At 46.3% G+C, this 22,324-nt stretch overlaps 1 protein-coding gene across 1 annotated transcript in view; it reads right to left on the bottom strand.

The window, feature by feature from the left end:
• Positions 1-247: 247 nt before the first annotated feature.
• Positions 248-22,324, bottom strand: part of LOC140203575 (uncharacterized) — a 48,559-nt gene continuing 26,482 nt past the window's right edge. The window contains exons 12-16 of the mRNA XM_072269620.1: positions 18,765-18,825; positions 16,857-17,011; positions 5,116-5,258; positions 2,018-2,109; positions 248-297 (exon numbers count right to left, since the gene is read on the bottom strand). Of these exons, the coding sequence (XP_072125721.1) occupies positions 248-297; positions 2,018-2,109; positions 5,116-5,258; positions 16,857-17,011; positions 18,765-18,825 (501 nt within the window). The remainder of the gene's footprint in view (positions 298-2,017; positions 2,110-5,115; positions 5,259-16,856; positions 17,012-18,764; positions 18,826-22,324) is intronic.

The raw sequence follows: 22,324 nt of genomic DNA, 5'->3' as shown, positions 1-22,324 counted from the left end.
TGAATCCAGCCGGCTCCCCTGCACGCTTTCCATCCATGCTGGGTTACGAGCTGGTGATCTCTTTGGAAACTCATCCGGCAGAAGGCAATGGCAAACCACTGCTGTAACTTGCCTCGTACGCGGTTCCCCACTACGTCAGAGAGGCGTGGAGGGAAATCGTCCGCCAACTGGAGAAACTCCGGATGTGACGTAACTTTCCTTTTTCCTATACGGTACAAAGAGAGAGTGAAGAAGGTTTTCAAAGATGTCAGCGGCAGATCTCGTTGCAAGTCTGGACAGCCGTTTCTTCACTCCTTTCTACGATAAGGCAAGCACTAGATAAGAAGGAAAACATGCAGATTAGATATTAAAAGGAGACAAAATGGGAACGTTTCTGAAGATAATCAGAACACGCATCTATCCGTAAGCTATGACGACAACTTGTGGGAATTCTAGCGATGGAGTATGTCATTTCTAAAATATTGCAAGTGAATTCATACAATTGCCAACTCTTAATTCCTGTTGCTTCAAGACCTATTCGGGGAGATGGGACTCGTCAGCTCATCTAGGAGAAGGAAAATTCGGATCTCAAACCTCTGCTGCCTTGCGGCTGTACCCACTCACAGGGAAGGCTTCGGGAGTAAACCCGGAGCTGGAGTCCCTAAGGCAGTCCTACGCTGACTGACAACTCCTGTGGTGCTCCTGGTACCAAACTCAATCTGCCATTCCTTTGGGTGCGTGCAGACGGGGAGCTTGCTACATGGGGCAACAGCTTGCTCTCCATATCGTACTGCCCAGTCTTGTGTATCTGGACAGCTAGGACACAACATCCATGGTCGACTCCGACCGACGGAGGCCTCAGTCACTATAAGACCTATTGAATGGTAGCACTACAGACATGCCACCTCTCCCGGAAGTTCCGGGAGGCTCCCGGATATGAATAGCGGCTCCCTGATGCCCACAAATTATATACAATATCATGGAAATCAATTTTTTTGAGAGTGAGCGAGAGAAAGCAAGAGAGCGTGAGCGCAAGAGAGAGCAAGCGAGAGCACACGAGTGAGAGAGCGAGCGAGAAAGCAAGCGAGAGTGCTTGAGAGCGCGCGAGCGACCATGTGAGAGAGAGAGAGAGAGAGAGAGTGTGAGCGAGAGCCCGCCATGCAGAGTGTTCCAAAAAGAATAGAAAACATACATCACCCCAGACTACACAAAAGTGTACTCCTGCCTAACAGGGGTCAAAATAATGACAGTGTTGCTCGCTGCACTGATTGCAACAATGACGTTTCTCTTGCCCATGGTGGGTTAAGACTGTAAAAGACGTGTTGAGGTGAGTTTAACAGGTGTCATTCATTCATTAACATAACTAACATTATTTAAACTAGCTGGCTAGCTGCTAATGGCTACTCTATTGCAGACATCCCACCTCTCCCGAAAGTCTCCTGCAAATTGATGGTGCTACCTCCCTGAAATGAGATTTTGCAGGGTGGGATGTCTGGCACTAGATTTTAACACCCGTTCCTAAACCCTAAGAATCACCTAATATAAACACAGCACTCTTTACTGAGGATTGTACTCAAAACTCTGGATTGGTTCTTAAAATATTCAGCTTACAGAAACAGGGAGGCAAGTAAGAGACAGAACTGAGAACTTCATGCTTGGCTCTGTAACAAGGTTTATAATTCTGAACAATTAGTAAATCCCTTTAACTGGAAACAGTTCCAAATATCACAGCATCGTTCCAGCACCTCGAATAACCCTCTTGCTGGTTGTGTTTTATCCCCTTTAATGAACGTGCTGAGGACTGCATGTTTTTCCCCGACCCTCACTCGTTACACGTGCAGATTACAAAGCACACATCTTTAGCTTAAAGAGCCTTTTCTACCATCAGTGCCCCCACAGCAGGATCCCAGCAGACACCCATCTTGTCTTGTGCTCATCTTCAGAGACCCAGTGACAGACTCTAGGACAATGCAGGCCACAACTGCTCAAGGGAGAATGCTTATGCTCGTACTGAGCTAGGTCCAAAGCCACAACTTACCAGTCATGGCTTCCTGCGCAAAGTACTTTACGTCCATATCTTGGTCCTGACCCAATTTCTCCAGTATTGGTTTGAACTTGTTCTGTAAAGTGCTGTGATTTAAAAGCAAGTTTTAGTACCTGTGACCTTCAAAACAAAACAGCAGCACACTTACTTAAATCCAAAGCGGTACTGGATACTACCCAGATTAAAATCTCCTCTTTCTGCCTCTCACGCAGGCTTCCACTACCACAACTGATCGTTTACTGGCCAGATACGGGTCAGAGCTCAACTAGCAGAGTACGGTCACAAACTGCAGCTGAGCTCATTTGGGTTAGTGGATGCAAAAGGAGAATAATTTGGATGCCGCATTTTTATGCCGTTGAAGAGAGGGGGCACTGAATGCATAAACTTCCTTTTAATGCAATCCGTCTGTTATTGCTTTCCACACAAATTCCAATCAAATCACAAACGCACAATTTCACAAAAATCGTTCACCAGACGGGTTGGCGGGGTGGAGATACGTTGCTACCAAAGGAGGTGCAGGGTGCTCCTTCCCTCCGCAGGCCTGCAGGTCACCCTTGGGCAAGGTGCAACACCTGCTTAAGCCCCCCCACCTGATCAGGGTCACGCGATGCCGTGGGAGCAGATGGTGGACGGTCATGTGTGCAGCCGGTGCAGATCACAAGTCCTGGTTGTGCGACCACTGATGCCGGGCAGGCAATCTCTGAAGAGCACTGATAATGGCTGGGGGGTGGGGGGCTCACCTCGTCTTGTAAAAACACACACGGCCCAGAAGGCGTCAATGGCACAAACCAGTTCTGCAGGATAATTTGCCAAGAACAACCGTGGCCATGGAGAGACCACGATCGCCCACATCACATGCTGATGAAGATGGTGGTGGCGTTAACTGAAATCTCACTGTGCGGTTTTCACTTCTAACCAGGATTTATCCATCAGTGGTTGAAGGAGAGAGGGAAGATGTATTAAAGAAGATTGGAGGAGCAAACTTTTCATGCAGGAGTTGGTAGCTGAGCTGCCAAAGGAGGTGGTGGTGGTGGTGCAGGCCGGAACAAAATCCTGGACAGTCACTTGATAAACCTCTGGTTAGGTCACATTTGGAGTACTGAATTCAGCTCTGGTCTCCCCTTTAATGGGCGTGGAAAGTTTGAAGAAGGTACAGAAGATGTTTACAGGACATTGCCTGTGATAAACCGCTGGTTAGGTCACATTTGGAGTACTGAATTCAGCTCTGGTCTCTCCTTTAAAGGGTGTGGAGACTTTGAAGAAGGTACAGAAGATGTTTACAGGACGTTGCCAGTGATAAACCTCTGGTACGGTCACATTTGGAGTACTGAATTCAGCTCTGGCCAGCTCTTTAAAGGGTGTGGAGACTTTGGAGGTATAGAAGATGTTTACAGGACGTTGCCTGTGATAAATCTCTGCTTACGTCACATTTGGAGTACTGAATTCAGCTCTGGCCTCCCCTTTAAAGGGTGTGGATACTTTGGAGAAGGTACAGAAGACGTTTACAGGACGTTGCCTGTGATAAATCTCTGGTTAGGTCACATTTGGAGTACTGAATTCAGCTCTGGCCTCCCCTTTAAAGGATCTGAAAAAGGTACAGAAGACATGCTGGCTGGTACTGCAGATGTTACCGGAGAGGTTGCTTTCTCCAGGGTGATGGAGTCTGAGGAAGGGACGAGTTGACAGAAGTTTACAAAATTCTGAGGCAAAGGCAGACGGCTCACAGTTGAGATGTAAGAGCCAGAAGAGAACAGCTCAAAGATGTGCTGAAGATTTGAGTACCTGGAACACACCGACGGGTCTGGTGGAAGTGGATGCAGGTATGAAACAAGAACAAGTGTTTACGATCCAATGAAGGGTCACGGTCTGAAACGTCGACTGGTTATTCATTTCCATGGATTCTGCCTGATCTGCTGAGTTCCTCCAGCGTTTTGTGTGAGCGTTGAAGTATTTAAGACACTGTTAGACAGGCAAATGAACGTGCGGAGAATGGAGGATATCGGCCACGTGCGGGCAAAAGGACACGGTTCAATTAGGCGCTGCTTTATTTATAAAGTCTGCAGGTGTTGGAAACCCAGAGCAACACACACAAAATGCTGGAGGACCTCAGCAGGTCAGGTAGCACCTATGGAAATGAATAAACAGGTGACGTTTCGGGCCCAGACCCTTCGTCCGGACTGAAAAGGAAGAATTAGTTTGGCACAACATTGTGGGCCAATGGGCCTGTTCTACAGGTTCAGTGAGCAAGACAGAGGGATGTGGAGTTAGTGTGGCTGAGTGGGTTTACTATAGCAAGGAGTGATTGTCAGTATAGATGCAATGGACAAGAGGTCATGTTTCTATACAGTACAACTGACTATATCCAGAACCCAAAGGAATATTGCGCATTGCTTGGGAAAGCTGCAGTAAAATGAGGCCCTTGGAATACAAAGGCAGTGGAGAGACCATAAACAGGTAATTTGGAGGGTAGAAACGGGCTACTAAGTGTTCTTGGCGAGGATGTCCTTTCTTTAAAAAAAAGGGGAGAAGGCAGGCGAGTGGGGTTGAGGGGAATAATAAATCAGCCATGATAGAATGGCCGTGCAGTATCGATGGGCCGAACGGCCTGGTTCTGCTCCTGTGTCTTATGGCCTTAACCTCTGGATAGAGAAGAAGATCGTTTAAGGGTACCAAAGGATCAAGGTCAAGCAGGAAAGTGAGGCAAACACCACAGGGGAGGGGGAGGCCTGAGGGTTAAGTTTATGCCCCTCCCCCACGCGGTACATGGAATGAGCTGCCAGAGGAACTGGTTGAGGCAGGCACATTAACAACTTCAATAAGGACAGGTACGCGGGCAGGAAAGGTTTAGAGTGAGGGTTCACAACTATTTTGGTGCCATGGATCATTACGCTAGGGGTCCATGAACCCCAGGTTGAGAACCTGGGACGATGGGACCGGCAGAGACGGTGGTCTTGGCCGGATTGGACCTGTGGGTACAAAAGACTGTGACTCCATCACTAAACGCCACCACAGTGGCGTCTCAATTTCCATTCCAAACTGGAGGTGAAACATTCTCCACAGGCCGGGTTATAAGCCCCAACTCAAATACTTACCCGGCATCTAAAACCGGTCCTATTTTCTGCAATGATTTAGCCACGTTGAAGCGAATGTTTGCCACCTGATCGCCTGCCATCTGGAGAACCGTCGGCAGCATGTGCTTTGCTGTGATTTCTTGGCCACAGGCTTCAGACAACACCTAAAAAAAACCAGCAGAAAATGCAAACGTTCATTCACAGCCCCGAACTTCACGAAGCAAGACTGAAGAAAAGATCATCGATCTGATTTGTGCGACGCTCAGAATGTATTTTGCCCCATGATAAAAAGGCATAGTCCACACTGGCACCAATGATCATCCGCAAGGAGAGAGATGAGGTCCTGCAACAGAGATTTACAGATCAATAGACAAGTTGTAAAGAAGAAGTGCTGGTATATTGTAATCGCTGGACTACCCCTTCTGCCATGTACGAGCGAGTTTAGAAACAGGAAGGCAGGACGGCTGAAATGTACAAAGTGTGGGTGCAGAGCAGACAGCATCACTGGGATCTCTTCCATGGCAAGGTGACCCGAGCCAAGAGGGAACCAGGATTATAAGACGCAAGAGCGGAATTCGGCTATCGAGTCAAATATGATGGCAGAATATAGCATTAGTGGTCAGACTCTTGGCACTGTGGAGGATGAGAGGAATCTTGGGGTCTGAGTCCATAGGACACTCAAAGCTGCTACGCAGGTTGACTCTGTGGTTAAGAAGGCATACGCTGTATTGGCCTTCATCAATCGTGGGATTGAGTTTAAGAGCCGAGAGGTAATGTTACAGCTATATAGGGCCCTGGTCAGACCCCACTTGGAGTACTGTGCTCAATTCTAGTTGCCCCACTACAGGAATGACGTGGAAGCCATAGAAAGGGTGCAGAGGAGGTTTACAAGGATGTTGCCTGGATTGTGGAGCATGCTTTATAAGAATAGGTTGAGTGAACTCGGCCTTTTCTCTATGCAGCGAACGAGGATGAGAGGTGACCTGATAGAGGTGAACAAGATAATGAGAGGCATTGATTGTGTGGATAGTCAGAGGCTTTTTCCCAGGGCTGAAATGGCTAGAACGAGAGGGCATAGTTTTAAGGTGCTTGGGAGTGGGTACAGAGGAGATGTCAGGGGTAAATGAGGTGGAGGATAAATGCGTGGCTGAGGGATTGGAGCAGGGGGCAGGGATTCAGATTTCTAGATCATTGGGACCTCTCTTGGGGCAGGTGTGCCCTGTACAAAAAGGACGGGTTGCACTTCAATCTGAGGGGGACCAATATCCTGGCAGGGAGGTTTGCTAAGGCTACTGAGAGTTTAAACTAGAATGGTTGGCGGGTGGCAACGGAACTGAAGAGACTAGGGAAGAGGGGGTTGGCTCACAAACAGAGAAAGCTTGTAGACAGTGCGAGAGGGAGGATAGGCAGGTGATAGAGAAAGGATGCTCTCAGACCGAATGTTTGAGATACGTCTATTTTAACGCAAGGAGTGTTGTGAACAAAGCGGATAAGCTTAGAGCGTGGATCAGTACTTGGAGATATGATGTGGTGGCCATTAGAGACTAGGATGGCTCAGGGACAGGAATGGTTACTTCAACTGCTGGGTTTTAGATGTTTCAACAAGGACAGGGAGGAAGGCAAAAGAGGTGGGGGCGTGGCACTGTTGATCAGAGATAGTGTCACAGCTGCAGGAAAGGTGGACGCCATGGAGGGATTGTCTACGGAGTCTCTGTGGGTGGAGGTTAGGAACAGAAAGGGGTCAATAACTTTACTGGGTGTTTTTCATAGGCCGCCCAATAGTAACAGGGATATCGAGGAGCAGATAGGGAAACAGATCCTGGAAAGGTGTAATAATAACAGAGTTGTCATGATGGGAGGCTTTAATTTCCCAAATATCGATTGGTGGATCCCAAGAGCAAGGGGTTTAAAAAGGGCTGGAATTTGTTAGGTGTGTTCAGGAAGGTTTCTTGACACAATATGTAGATAAGCCTATAAGAGAAGACGCTGTACTTGATCTGGTATTCGGAAATGAACCTGGTCAGGTGTCAGGTCTCTCAGTGGGAGATCATTTTGGAGATAATGATCATAATTCTATCTCCTTTACCACAGCACAAGGCTAATAGGAAGGAGCTTAAGAAGTTAAATTAGGAGAGCCAGAAGAGGCCATGAGAAGGCCTTGGCAGGCAGGGTTAAGGAAAACCCCAAGGCATTCTACAAGTATGTGAAGAGCAAGAGGATAAGACGTGAAAGAATAGGACCTATCAAGTGTGACAGTGGGAAAGTATGTATGAAACCAGAGGAAATAGCAGAGGTACTTAATGAATACTTCCGTATTCACTATAGAAAAGGATCTTAGTGATTGTTGTGATGACTTGCAGCAGATTGAAAAGCTTGAGCATGTAGATATTAAGAAAGAGGATGTGCTGGAGCTTTTGGAAAGCATCAAGTTGGATAAATCGCTAGGACTGGATGAGATGTACCCCAGGCTACCGTGGGAGGCGAGGGAGGAGATTGTTGAGCCTCTGGTGATGATCTTTGAATCATCAATGGGGATGGGAGAGGTTCTAGAGGATTGGAGGGTTGCCGATATTGTTCCTTTATTCAAGAAAGGGAGTAGAGATAGCCCTGGAAGTTATAGACCAAAGAGTCCTACCTCAGTAAGTTGATGGAGAAGATCCTGAGAGGCAGGATTTATGAACATTTGGAGAGGTATAACATGATTAGGAATAGTCAGTATGGCTTTGTCAAGGGCAGGTCGTGCTTTACAAGCCTGATTTAATTTTTTGAGGATGTGACTAAACACAATGATGAAGGAAGAGCAGTAGACGTAGTGTATATGGATTTCAGCAAGGCATTTAATAAGGTACCCCATGCAAGGCTTATTCAGAAAATAAAAGGCATGGAATCCAAGGGGACATTGTTTTGTGGATCCAGAACTGGCTTGCCACAGAAGGCAAAGAGTGGTTGTAGGCAGGTCATATTCTGCATGGAGGTCGGCCTCCGTTATCTGTTCTGGGACCCTTACTCTTCGTGATTTTTATAAATGACCTGGATGAGGAAGTGGAAGTGGAGGGATGGCTTAGTAAGTTTGCTGAGACACAAAGGTTGGAGGTGTTGTGGGTAGTGTAGAAGGCTGTCAGAGGTTAGAGCGGGACATTGATAGGATGCAAAACTGGGCTGAGAAGTGGCAGACGGAATTCAACCCAGATAAGTGTGAAGTGGTTCATTTTGGTAGGTCAAATATGATGGCAGAATATAGTATTAATGGTAAAACTCTTGGCAGTGTGGAGGATCAGAGGGATCTTGGGGTCCGAGTCCATAGGACGCTCAAAGCTGCTGCGCAGGTTGACTCTGTGGTTAAGAAGGCATACAGTGTATTGGCCTTCATCAATCATGGAACTGAATTTAGAAGCCGAGAGGTAATGTTGCAGCTATATAGGACCCTGGTCAGACCCCACTTGCAGTACTGTGGTCGCCTCACTACAAGAAGAATGTGGAAGCCATAGACAGGGTGCAGAGGAGATTTACAAGGATGTTGTCTGGATTGGGGAGCATGACTTATGAGAATGGGTTGAGTGAACTCGGCCTTTTCTCCTTGGAACGATGGAGGATGAGAGGTTACCTGATACAGGTGTGTAAGATGATGAGAGGCATTGATCATGTGGATAGTCAGAGCCTTTTTCCCAGGTCTGAAATGGTTGCCACAAGAGGACACAGGTTTAAGGTGCTGGGGAGTAGGTACAGAGGAAATGTCAGGGGTAAGTTTTTTACTCAGAGAGTGGTGAGTGTGTGGAATGGGCTACTGGCATCGGTGGTGGAGCCAGATATGATAGAGTCTTTTAAGAGACTTTTGGATAGGTACATGGAGCTTAGCAAAATAGGTGGCTACAGGTAAGCCGAGTAATTTCTAAGGTAGGGACATGTTCGGCACAACCTTGCGGGCTGAAGGGCCTGTATTGTGCTGTGGTTTTCTATGTTTCAATGCAAGTTTTTTTTATGCAGAGAGTGGTGAGTGTGTGGGATGGGCTGCCAGAGGCGGCGGTGGAAGGCGGAAACGATGGGGTCTTTGAAGAGACACCTGAATGGATACATGGAGCTTAGAAAAATAGAGGGCGAGAGGTAAGCGGAGTAAGTCCTAAGGTAAGGACATGCTCGGCACAGCTTTGTGGGCCGAAGGGCCTATATTTTGCTGTAGGTTTTCTATGTTTCTATGAGTCTCCTCTGCCATTCCATCATGGCTGATTTATTTTTCCTCCCAACCCCATTCTTCTGCCTCCTCCCGTATCCTTTCACGCCCTTAACAAATCAAGAATCTATCAACCTCCACTTTAGATATACTCAATGCCTTGGCCTCCAAAGCCGTCTGTGACAATGAATTCCACTGATTCAGTACCCTCTGGCTAAAGAAATTCCTCCTCACTTCTGCTGTAAAGGGACGTCCTTCTATTCTGAGGCTGTGCCCTCTGGCCCCAGACTCTTGCGCTATTGGAAACCGCCTCTGTGCGTCCCTTTTATCCATACCTTTGCTCGAGCACTTTGGGAGGGTTTAAGCTGGTGAGGCAGCAGGGCTGGGACACAGGATACTAGTGTAGCAGGTGTTAACTCAGAATTCTATGTCAAACTCACTGAACAGGCAGGTCCGGTAAGCAGAGCAGGCAGAAATAAGTGGGAAAGCACGAGAGGGCTGGGAGGTTTAACCACATGTTTCCGAACACAGAAATTCACAGCACATTACAAGCCCTTCGGCCCACAATGTTGTGCCGACCAGGTAACCTACTCTAGAAACTGCTTAGAATTTCCCTAGCGCAGCAGTCCCCAACCACCGGGCTGCGGACCAGTACCAAGCCACAAAGCATGTGCTACCGGGCCGCGAGGAAACGACATGATTTGGCGATAGGAGTCGCTGCACCTTTCCTCATTCCCTCTCACCCACTGTTCAGCTTGAACACACGCGAGGTCATTACTCGCACGTCATCCATGTCAGCACGGGAATAAGATCAGCTCCTCGAGCTTGCAAATGACGGCGGGCTGAAAAGTATGTTTGACATAACATCTCTGGCGACATTCTGGATCAAAGTCAAGGCTAAATATCCTGAGATAGCCATGAAAGCACTGAAAACGGTGCTTCCATTTCCAACATATCTCTGCAATGAATGCAACAAAAACTAAATTGCGGAAAAGACTGGACATAAGGAACCTCCTTCGAGTATCGCTGACTCCCATCAGCCCGTGATAGGACCGTCTTGTTGCAGGGAAACAAGCCCAGGGCTCCCACTGAATCAGCGATATTGGTGTGTTGTAATGATTTTATATGCTCATGCGGGGAAAATACGTGCTGTGTGTTTAATATCCAAATGTTACTTAAAATGTTATGATGCTATTGATTTATAAGTGACTTGTAGAACCATACAACAATTACAGCACGGAAACAGGCCATCTCGGCCCTTCTCGTCTGTGCCGAACTCCACTCTCACCTAGTCCCACCGACCTGCACTCAGCCCATAACCCTCCATTCCTTTCCTGTCCATATACCTATCCAGTTTTTCTTTAAATTTTTTCTTTTTCTTCCTTCTTGTCATAGGAAGCATGGAGAAGATCTAGAGGGGACACAGGGGAGACTTGCCAGGAGGCTGCCTGCATTAGAGAGCGTGTCTTATGAGGAAAGGTTGAGTGAGTTGGGGCTTTTTCTGTTTGGAGTGAAGGAGGATGAGAGGTGTGGATAGAGTGGACAGCCAGAGACTTTTTCCCAAGGCAGAAATGGCCAATACCAGAGGCATAATTTTGAGATGATTGGAGGAAGGTACAGAGATAAGATTTTTGTTTCACACACACAAAGTGGGTGGGTGTGTGGAATGCCCCGCCAGGCGTGATGGTAGAGGCAGATGCATTAGGGGCATTTGACAAATTCTTAGATAGGCACACAGATGATAGAAAAATGGAGGGCTATGTAGGAGGGAACGGTTAGATTGATCTCAGAGTAGGTTAAAAGATCAGCACAGCACTTTAACACAGTGCTTTAACGTTCTATGTTCTAGGTACAATTGCTGTGCCTAGTTTGCCAACTAACCAATTCACCATCATTAGCACTAACGCTGCAAGACAAAGCTCACATTTTTATGTCATCTTCTAAACTTCTAGCCACATCCAAATCATTTACAGGAGAGTTCCAGCACAGATTCCTGTGGTACGCCACGGGGTAATCACAAAAGCCGATCAGCAAATCAACTTTGAACCCAATTTGTGAAGTTACTTCGCATCCCTCGGTCTCTTGCTCATTTGGGGATTTTGTCAAAATATTTACCGAAGTCCCTGTAGACAACACCAACTGCATGAGTACACCCGTAACTCCAAGAAACTCAAACTGGCCGACAGAATCACCACTTGCACGCTGACCATTTCTGATGAAGCTCTGCCCAAGTGCAGCTGAATCCCGTCCCTCGAAACTTTTTACAACACCCTTTCTACCTCTGATGTTAGATTCACAGCTCTGTAGTTACCAGTTGCTGCCTTCGTTGAAGAAAGGCACCGTACTGCTGGGATCCAGTTACCTGGCACCTGTTCTGTGACAATTTAGGATTTTAAACTACCAGGATCCTTGAACACACACAAAATGCTGGAGGAACTCTGCAGGCCAGGCAGCATCGGTGGAAAAGAGTACAGTCGACATTTCCAGCCGAGACCCTTCGGCAGGAGTGGAGAAAAAAGATGAGTAGATTTAAAAGTTGGGGGGGGCGTGGAAGGTGAGTGGAGAAAGAAATACAAGGTGCTGGGTGAAACCAGGAGGGGGGAGGGATGAAGTAAAGAGCTGAGCAGATATCACAGAGTGAGAGAAGGTTTCACTGACTCCCGTCAAAGGGAAGCAGAGATCACGGAGGGGGATCAATGAGAGAGGGTTTCACTGAACTCTCAAAGAGACCTTGGGAGCTCAGCCCTTCCTTCCCATAACAGCCAAGGATACATTTCATCAGACCTTGGAAACATATCCATATCCAACCCCACTAAAGACTCCTAATAACTGGGTTTCTTGCCCTGCTCGAGTTTTCCAGCCACGTCCTTCTCTCACTCTGTTTCTCACGAAGTTTTCCTGGATCCCCCCTCCTTTGGGCCATTCCCTTTGAAATCGTTCGTGCTGATATCAGAGAAGTTGAGGTTCTGTACTGCTATAACCTGATAACTCGCACAACTGTGTTTTGCCTTTCTGCTTCATATCCAGGACATCTTTGAGGAGCGATGCCTCAAAAAGGCGGCATCCATGGTGGAGTACCCCCGCCACCCAGGACATGCCCTCTTCTCACTGCTACCCTCAGGAAGGAGGCACAGAAGCCTGAAAGCACACACTCAGCGATTCCAGAACAGTCTCTTCCCCTCTGCCATTTCTGAATGGACACTGAACCCATGCTCTACTTCACTACTTTTTATTTCTGTTTCCGCACTATTATTTTATATATTAACTGTAATTCACAGTTTTCTCTGTTATCATGTGTTGCACTGTGCTGCTGCCACAAAGACAGCAAATTTCACGACATTATGCCGGTGACGTTAAACCTGATTCTGATATCCTTGCTCCTGTACCTCATGCTGAATACTGGGAGAGCTGTCACATGTGACCACTCCTAGGGACTACCTGTACTCTGTTACTTGAAGCTCTTTTTGCATATTCCTCCAAGGAATGTGTGGGCATCACAGGTTGAAGTGGTATTTAATTCCTTTGTGGTGGGCTGCAGCCCTTGAGGTGTGGGTGCACCCACAATGCAGTTAGGGTGGGTGATCCAGGATTCTGACCCAGTCAGAGTCAATGCCCTGGTTCAGATTTTTACTGCTATGCTGTAGGCATTTCATTTTAGCAGTTCTGTAAGAGCAATCTGTTCTGCTTTCAGCCTGTTTGGGTCTGAGCTGAGGAATGAGGTGTCATCCAATCAGGATGGTAGAATTGGGAGAAGGTGCTAGAGATTACTGGGCAGAGAGGTCTTTGTTTGGCCGGAGCTGGGAGAAGACAGGAGGAAAGATGGTGGACGATGAGGGTGCTTTCTGCAGATGAATGGCTTCAAGGAGGAAGGACCAATAATCCCGTGGGAAAGCCTCTTTGTTCAAGATGGATTTCCAGTCACCTTCGGAAGGCGCTGTGTGCTTTCACACAGACCGAGGGAGGGTCCAGCGCGCGATTTACAGAGAAGTTCAAGATTTGAGCTCCACTGTGCAGTTGTGACTTTTTAAGTAGAATGGGCCCTTTTTGCTTTTTTTCTCTTTCTTTCCTTTAATAACTGTTTGCTTAAGTTAACATGCTTAAATATACTCCTGAATAATTCTACGCAGTATACAATCTGTTATTTTCTGCTGACAGGCGATTGCCAGGGGCAGTAAATCACACAGCATTCACACAAACCGGGGTTTGGGTAGGTGAGACATCCCAACCTCACAGATTTTGCGGGACCAAAGTCACATACACCTTAGATGTACGAAGCCTGAAGTTTCTCCCCGCGGAGTCCAGTGGCTGTTTGCGAGGGGCTAAAAGGCTGCATTTCCAGAGACGCCCAGTGAAAAGGGGGTTTCAGAAGTAATGGCAATATATTTCCAAGTCCGGTTGGTGTGCAGCTTGCAGGTAATATTCCAATGTTTTGCTGTTCTTGGCTGTTTACATCAAGTTCAAGTTTAATTGTCATTCACGAATACCCATGAATACATCCAAACGAAACAGTGTTCTTTCAGGGTCAAGGTACAAAACACAGTACCAACAGTCATACACAGCACGTGGCACATATAGAGTAAAATATAGTCACACAACAAATACAGTCCAAGTCCCTGAGTCCATGAATGTTGCAGCAGTCTGTAGTCGAACACATACATCCTGCCTTCTGCCAAGCAAACACTTTGGGGGAGAGGGACAGCACCAACGTTAGCTTAAACGCTGCGCTACACCACCTCCAGTGCCAGCTCTTGATGCCTCTCTCCTGGGTGGCTGCAAACAGGCGGCCCCATGGCTTGAGGCCACATCCGCTCACCCTGCAGGGGTGTCAGTCACCCCTGCTGCCAGCCCCTGTAGTCCGCAATAAATCAGAAGACCAGACTTGCAGCATTACACATTAACAATGCTCAACAGGGTTTTGCAATCACAAGAAAAGAGACTAAGACAATTGCTCGATGCCAGTCTGCACGCCAACCACATTGCTGACTCTCTGACACAGGGAGCAGAACGATCTGCCCCAAGTCCAGCTTCTTCAGTTTCTACGCCGATGGGGTAGGCGGGCAGCACTCTTTAAGTGCTTAACTTCCAGCAGGGTCTTGAGATTGTAAAGAAATAAACAAAAGATAGTAACACGTTTGGCTGGCCCCGTAGAACCCGCCGCGCCCCAGCACACCGCCATCTTACTGGAAGTTCACCAGTAGAGGCTTGTGGATTAGTAAGGTGTGTCCCAGAATGTCCTCCTCCTCGATATTTCAGTAATAAATCAATATTACGGTGCCACGCCCACCACACCATTCACTGAGTGAATCGTTCAGCCATTCAACCCTCTCTATGACAGTAACAATATCACCCTCCTGTGAGCTCATTTGCTTTACTAGTAACGTTGCTTACACCAAAATAAATATAATCTTGCATTTCTTATCAGACTGAGGTTTGCTCTCCTTACTGGGCTTGCTTTGTTTCCCTTCGATATTTAACTCCACTGCCACCTCAACTGCAAATGTGGCCTGTGGCCCATCCCTATGAGTTTGAATCCCAGCGAGCACTCCCGCAGGCTGTTAGCCCTGTTTTGGTCCAGCCCGTGCAGGCATATCTTTCTGAGGTGTTCCTGCTGATCCAGCGGTCTAAATTTCAAAGTACATTGCTACCAAAGTATGAACTCCATATACAAGCAGGAGATTCGTCTTCTTGCAGGCAGCCATAAAGCAAAGAAACACAAGAGAATCCATGGAAAAAGAAAGAATCCAACACAGCAAAGACTGTCAGACACGCAATGTGCCCAAAAAGAACAAATCGGGCAAACAAGAATAAAAAAATAGTAAACCAGTAAGAAACAGAACATGAACCGCAGGGTCGCCGAAATTAGGCCCACAGGCAGGGAGCCAGTTCAGATCAGTAGATGGCTGCAGGCCACAGCAAGGGAATCAGTTCTGTGCTGAGAGAAGTGAAACCAGTCCAGGGGCCCAATGGTTGCAGTCCACAGCCAAGGAGCCAGTTCAGCATTTTATCTGAGCCAGGGTGTCAATGGTCGCAGGGCACAGCCAGCAAGTCAATTCAGTGCGGAGACAAGTGCTGACAGTGACAGTCGGTTCACTGCTGAGGTGTGTAAAGCCTCACAGAGAAGTTAGTCTTTCCCCCTGCGACTCTTTAAACTTTTTAACCTGGCTCGTTGTTGAAATCGACTGAACACCACTTCATTTTCCCCTCTCAGGCCACTCTCATCCAACCTGAAGTCCACTCCCAGCAATGGCCGCGGCCGCTGCACCTGCATTCTTGAGAGTCCAGCTTGCCAAATCCTTGAGGATACCGCAAAAACGCCAGATCGTGCAGACCTCTCGACACCCTCCAGAACCTATCAAGCTCCACTTTAAATACACCTAATTACTTGGCCTCCCATCGCCGCCTGTGGCGATGAATTCTGTAGACTCATCACGCTTCGGCTAAAGAAATTCTTCATCTCCGTTCTAAAGGGATATCCCTCTGTTCCAAAGGCTGTGCCCTCCAGTCCTAGACTCACCCACTTTTAGAAACATCCATTTTATCTAGGCATTTCAACTGAATCTCTCCTTCACCTTGTCCAAACTCCAGCAAAGCCCAGGCCCATCAAATAAATCCAGGGAAAGAAGTTAATTCCGCAACTGGAATGACTGTGGGGGCCTTTAAGTGCACTTGTAAATTGAAACTAGTTGCGTCAAAAAACTTACAATTCCCTCAGCCAGATAATGTATAATGTCCATTTCAAGGTACTCAGATCTCTAAGCAAAAGACAGAACCATAGTCCACTACAGCATGGAAACAGACCCTTGAGAAATAAAACTTGAAAGCTGTAAGCCATCTGGTGGGTCAACAGGTCATTAAATCAGTTGTCCTTCAGCTAACACCATCAGTCCATTTCTACAGGGACGGTTAGGAACTCTGCTCCACAAAATCATAAAAAGTCTCGTCCTGAACTCAATTTTTACTCCAGACACCTTGCAGATTAAACACAAAACACCACTACACCTCAGCAAATAATGCAAGCACAGAAGCTCGTATCAAGCAGATGTCAATATCGGAAGGAGCAGCTTTGGCAAAGTGTTAATTGATTTTTTGCAGAATCTAAACATTCACAAAGAATATATTAAAAGAACATTTTCAACAAATCCATAGTATTTTTGTTAAATTCTTTATTCTTTAGTGTGTGTTCTAACTGTACGTTTTATTCATGAAATATTTTAGCAGCTTGTGAAGTGTAATGGAAGTATTGTCAAAGTTATACTCACGTTATGCAGAACAGAGTGGTCATTCTGCAATGGTAGTCGGAGTCACTAGCCATGGGCAAGTACATTGTCAAAGCTATACTCACGTTAATGAAGAAGAGGGTGGTCATTCTGTGAAGGTAGTTGGGGTCACTGGCCATGGGCAAGTACATTGTCAAAGCTATACTCACGTTAATGCAGAACAGGGTGGTCATTCTGTGATGGTAGTTGGGGTCACTGGCCATGGGCAAGTACATTGTCAAAGCTATAATCACGTTAATGCAGAACAGGGTGCTCATTCTGTGATGGTAGTTGGGGTTACTGGCCATGGGCAAGTACATTGTCAAAGCTATACTCACGTTAATGCAGAACAGGGTGGTCATTCTGTGATGGTAGTTGGGGTCACTGGCCATGGCAAGTACTTTCGGCACAATGGTGGATTCTGCCCAGTCTTTGCCAAACTTCTCCACCAACTTGGTCAAGTTGTTGGTCGCGGCCTCGCGAATGGCGTACACTGCAAGACAGCATTCACAGGTCAAGAAATGATCTGATCGCTGTTACTACTTGATTTTCAAATATGTACCTTGCTGATAAAATACAAAGTTCCGAAATGAAATGCTCGTACCACCTTCTTCAAAGTGTAGACCTGTTCCATACCAAGTTACACACAGTGGAGGAAATTATGCACTTGGAAAGTAGCATTTTAATATACTTATTTATCATTGATTATTTATTGAGATACAGCGTGGAACAGGCCCTTCTTGTCCTGCGAGCCACCCCCGATTAACCCTAGCCTAATTACAGGACAATTTACAATGTCCAGTTAACCTACCAACCAGTAGGTCTCTGGGAGGAAACAGGAGCACCCGGAGGAAACCCACGTAGTCAGGCTGAGAACGTATAAACTCCTCACAGGTGGCAGTGGGAATCAAACCCAATTGCAAAGTGTTGCGCTAACCAGACGCCACTGTGTCGCCCCATTAGATACTTAAAAAATACTTCGAATAGATTACCATTATTTATTACTTAGTAGTCTGGTTGGTCATTGTAAACTGTCCTGTGATGAGGCGAGGGTTAAATCAGCCGGTTGCTGGGCAGTGGGTCTCGTTGAGCCTGTTCCATGCTATTCTCGAATAATTAAATAAATAAACTTATCGGTCAAAGTCAAGTCTGTTTCTTGTTGCCATGTCTACAAGTGTACGACACGATTGCTTGCAGCAGTAATAATTGGGGGGGCGGGGTGCTGGTGTTTGGATTATGATGGTATTGGGCAGGAACCTGGGAGTACAAACTGGGATGAATGCACTCAGAAACACACAATTGAAATGTGGAAGTCATTTTGGGCTTCACTTGGATGGAGCGCTGCAGAGTTTTGTCCCACTGAGACAGGGAAAGAACAGAAGGGTGAAGGAGCCATGCTTGACAAGAGATGCGCAACAGCTAGTCTAGAAGCATAGGATGCACAGATCAGCCTGGGCTCCAGAGGGTTACAATGTGGCCAGTCAGGGAGTGAAGAATGGACTTCGGAGAACTAGGAGGGGCCACGAGAAGGACTTGGCGAGTTGAATTCAGAAGAACAAACTTGAAGAACAGGAGGATGGCCAGAGCTAAAAGAGGCAAAATGTTTGGAGTCGGTGGATTTTGGGGGAGATCCGCAATGAATACTTTTCTTTAGTAATCACCAGTGAGAGGGACCTTGATGCTTGCGAAGGCAGTGATATGCTGCAACATGTTGACATTGAGAAAGAGGATGTTCTGGAATTTTGAAAAGCCCTAGGATAGATAAGTCCCCGGGGCCAGATGTGATATACCCCAGGGTTACTACGGGAAGCAAGGGAAGAGATTGCTGCACCTTTAGTGACGATCTGGGCATCCTCACTGGCCAGTCTTCACCGGAGGAAGTACCAGATGATTGGAAGTTGGCAAATGTTATTTTCTTGTTCAGGAAAGAGAGTAGGGATGACCCTGGGAATTATAGACCAGTCAGTTTTACTTCACCGGTGGGCAAATTACAGGAGAAGATTCCTACAGACAGGATTTACAAGAAGCATAGTCTGATTCCGGAGAGTCAGCATGGCTTTGTGAGGGGCATGTCGTGTCTTGAGCCTGACCCAATCCTTTGAGGATGTGACAAAGCACGATGAAGGATTTTTGGTTAGGCACCTGGTAGGGTCACTCAGCATCATGGAAGCACCAGTAAGATGACATGGACAACTTTGAAGGACTTTCGTTCAACAAAAGTAACGATTCATCAAGGCGATACTCACCGCGATCCACCAGCCACGTCATGCACAAGGAGTTCAACTTCTCATCAAAAAACTCCACTCCCTAAACAGGTTTTGACAAAAGAAAGAATGTTGATAAAATAACCCCTCGAATTTCTAGTAGAACATGCCAACTTGCCACATTTGCATTGTAGCCGTCTTCACCTTTCGCTACTTACCAGTACAGTTTGCTAACTCCTTTGAGCCAATGGTGAAGGGGTCACACAAGAAAGACTGGCAACATGCTCTAATAAACTGCACAAAACTAGATTGTGCCGTGGCAGAAGGCTACACAGAAGATACCCTATCTAAGGTACTTGCATCTAGTATTTTGACTATCCTTAATTAATTTCTTTCTGTCAATACCAGGACTATGATCCATGAAAAATAGGAAAAATCTTAAAAGTGTCCGATGGTTTAATGCAGACAGTAAGAACGTTACTAACCACTATCGGTGGCGTAGCAGTTGGCGTGACACTATTACAGCTTGGGAATTCTGATGTCACCTGTAAGGAGCCAGTACATTTTCCCTGCGGAACGCGCGGGTTTCCTCTCACAATCCAAAGACGCACCAGTTGGGAGGTTAATTCATCACTGTTACCTGTCCCTGTTTAGGCTAGGGTTGGATCAGAGATTGCTGGGCAGCACGGTTCGAAGGGCAGGAAGGGCCTTATTCCTCCGTGTACCTTTAAATAAATAACCCAGTGAATCCTATGCTACCACATCCACAGCAGGGTGCTATTTCAACTTCACAATTTAAATGTAATTATGCATGTGCTGGATTATTTAGATTACAGATCCCACACTCCTGACCCGCACAGTATCTCTCTTCGACATGACAGTGCACCATTCTACATTCACGTCTCCCATGTGGTTAATACATTCCACTTTCTACATTCAGTCACTGGGAACAAGTTAGCCTTTGCATAATTCTCAGGTTACTTTGCTTCATATCCAGCACAGCTAACAATTCCCAGGGTAACCACGTGGCTGAGTCGTCCAACCACAAGCTCTGCCCGTGACTCTGACTCAGACCTTGACAACTCTTTACCATAGAAAGTACAGCACAGAAACAGGCCCTTTGGCCCTTCTTGGATGTGCCAAACCATTTTCTGCCTAGTCCCACTGACCTGCACAAGGACCATATCCCTCCATACACCTCCCATCCATGTATCTGTCCAATTTATTCTTAAATGTTAAAAAAGAACCCATATTTACCACCTCGTCTGGCAGCTCATTCCATACTCTCACCACTGTCTGTGTGAAGAAGCCCCCCCCAATGTTCCCTTTAAACATTTCCCCCCTCACCTTTAACCCATGTCCTCTGGTTTTTTTCTCCCCTTGCCTCAGTGGAAAAAGCCTGCTTGCATTCACTCTATCTATACCCATCATAATTTTATATACCTCTATCAAATCTCCCCTCGTTCTTCTACGCTCCAGGGAATAGTCCTAACCTATTCAACCTTTCTCTGTAACTGAGTTTCTCAAGTCCCGGCAACATCCTTGTAAACCTTCTCTGCACTCTTTCAACCTTATTTATATCCTTCCTGTAATTTGGTGACCAAAACTGAACACAATATTCCAGATTCGGCCTCACCAATGCCTTATACAACCTCATCATAACATTCCAGCTCTTATACTCAATACTTTGATTAATAAAGGCCAATGTACCAAAAGCTCTCTTTATGACCCTATCTACCTGTGACACTACTTTTAGGGAATTTTCTATCTGTATTCCCAGATCCCTCTGTTCCACTGCACTCCTCAGTGCCTTACCATTAACCCTGTATGTTCTACCTTGCTTTGTCCTTCCAACATGCAATACCTCACACTTGTCTGTATTAAACTCCATCTGCCATTTTTCAGCCCATTTTTCCAGCTGGTCCAAGTCCCTCTGCAGGCTCTGGAAACCTTCCTCACTGTCTACTGCACCTCCAATCTTTGTGTCATCAGCAAATTTGCTGATCCAATTTACCACATTATCATCCAGATCATTGATATAGATGACAAATTACAATGGACCCAGCACTGATCCCTGTGGCACACCACTAGTCACAGGCCTCCACTCAGAGAAGCTATTCTCTACTACCACTCTTTGGCTTCTTCCATTGAGCCAATGTCTAATCCAATTTACCACCTCTCCATGTATACCTAGCGACTGAATTTTCCTAACTAACCTCCCATGCGGGACCTTGTCAAAGGCCTTACTGAAGAAAATCTACTTTGTGTTTGCACACCGAAACTGAGAGCGATTTGCTTCCTTAAAACCAAATACATACTAAATCCGGTATGATGCAGGAGAGCTTAAGTAAGCTACAGAGAGTTATAAAATTAGTCAGCTCCATCGTGTGCTCCAGCCTCCATATTATCCAGGACATCTTCAAGGAGCGGTGCCTCAAAAAGACACTGTCCATCATTAAGGGCCCCACCAGCCTCTTCTCATTGCTGCTACCAGAAAGGAGGGACAATTTGTCTGAAGACACACACTCACTGATTCAGGAACAGCTTCCTCCCCTCTGCCATACGCTTTTTGAGTGGACACCGTACCCATGAACACTACCTCACTACTCCTGCTAGTTACCAACACAGAGGAGGACTCTACAACAACCAGTTTACAACCAGCACGTCCTTGGGATGCAGGAGGAAATCGGAGTGCCTGGCAGAAACAGAGATGAGGAGCGACTCTTCAGCCAGAGGGTGGCGAATCTGTGGAATTCACTTCCATGGACAACCGTGGAGGCCAAGATATTGGGTATAATTAAAATGGAGGCTGACAGGCTCTTCATTAATCAGGGCGTGAAAGGATATGGGGAGAAAGCAGGAGAATAGGGTTGAGAGGGATCACAAATCAGCCATGATGGAATGTTGGAGAAGACTCAATGGGCTGAATGGACTAATTCTGCTCTCAAGGTCATTTGCTTCCAAACAATTGGTTTATTGATCATTACAGAATATCTCTCTGGTGCTTCCCTCCCCCTTCCCCTTTTCCCAATCAAAGATTCAAAGGTTCACTTATTTTTTTTACAGACATCTCTTTATTGCTTTTACAGAATGAAAAGTAAACACATTCGATCATCCATAGGTTTGAAAGTGCAACAAGGTTAAAGAAAAAGGGAAAAATAAAATACATCAGAAATAAAAGGAAAAACAACGCACAAAAAAAGCAAACACCCAGCCATTAAAAACAACCTGTCAATTCAATTTGTTACTTTCATCATCCCAAATATTGTTCTCCAGAAACTTGTAGAAAATATCCCAAATTTCCCGAAATTTGCCAAGTTTGTTTATCTGTGATGTAGTTGATCTTTTCTAGAGCAAGATACGAAGTCACTCCTTTCAGCCATTGTGAAAGTCCACTGGTTGTGGGTTTCTTCCATGAATAGGCTATGCAACGTCTGGCTTTCAAAAAACAAATATTAAGCAGAGACCTTGCACTTTTGGAGGTTAGAAAGTCCTTTGGATAAATGTTCAGAATACATAATTTAGGATCAAGGAGCACCTTTTTTCCAATAATCTGACTATTCAAATCCAGCACCTTCTTCCAGAAGCAGATTATCTGGGGG

The sequence above is a fragment of the Mobula birostris genome, chromosome 10 (assembly GCF_030028105.1).
Source record: "Mobula birostris isolate sMobBir1 chromosome 10, sMobBir1.hap1, whole genome shotgun sequence".
Classification (NCBI taxonomy): domain Eukaryota; kingdom Metazoa; phylum Chordata; class Chondrichthyes; order Myliobatiformes; family Myliobatidae; genus Mobula; species Mobula birostris.
Note: the sequence above shows the minus strand (reverse complement) of the source record. Positions and strands in the feature narration are given on the sequence as shown.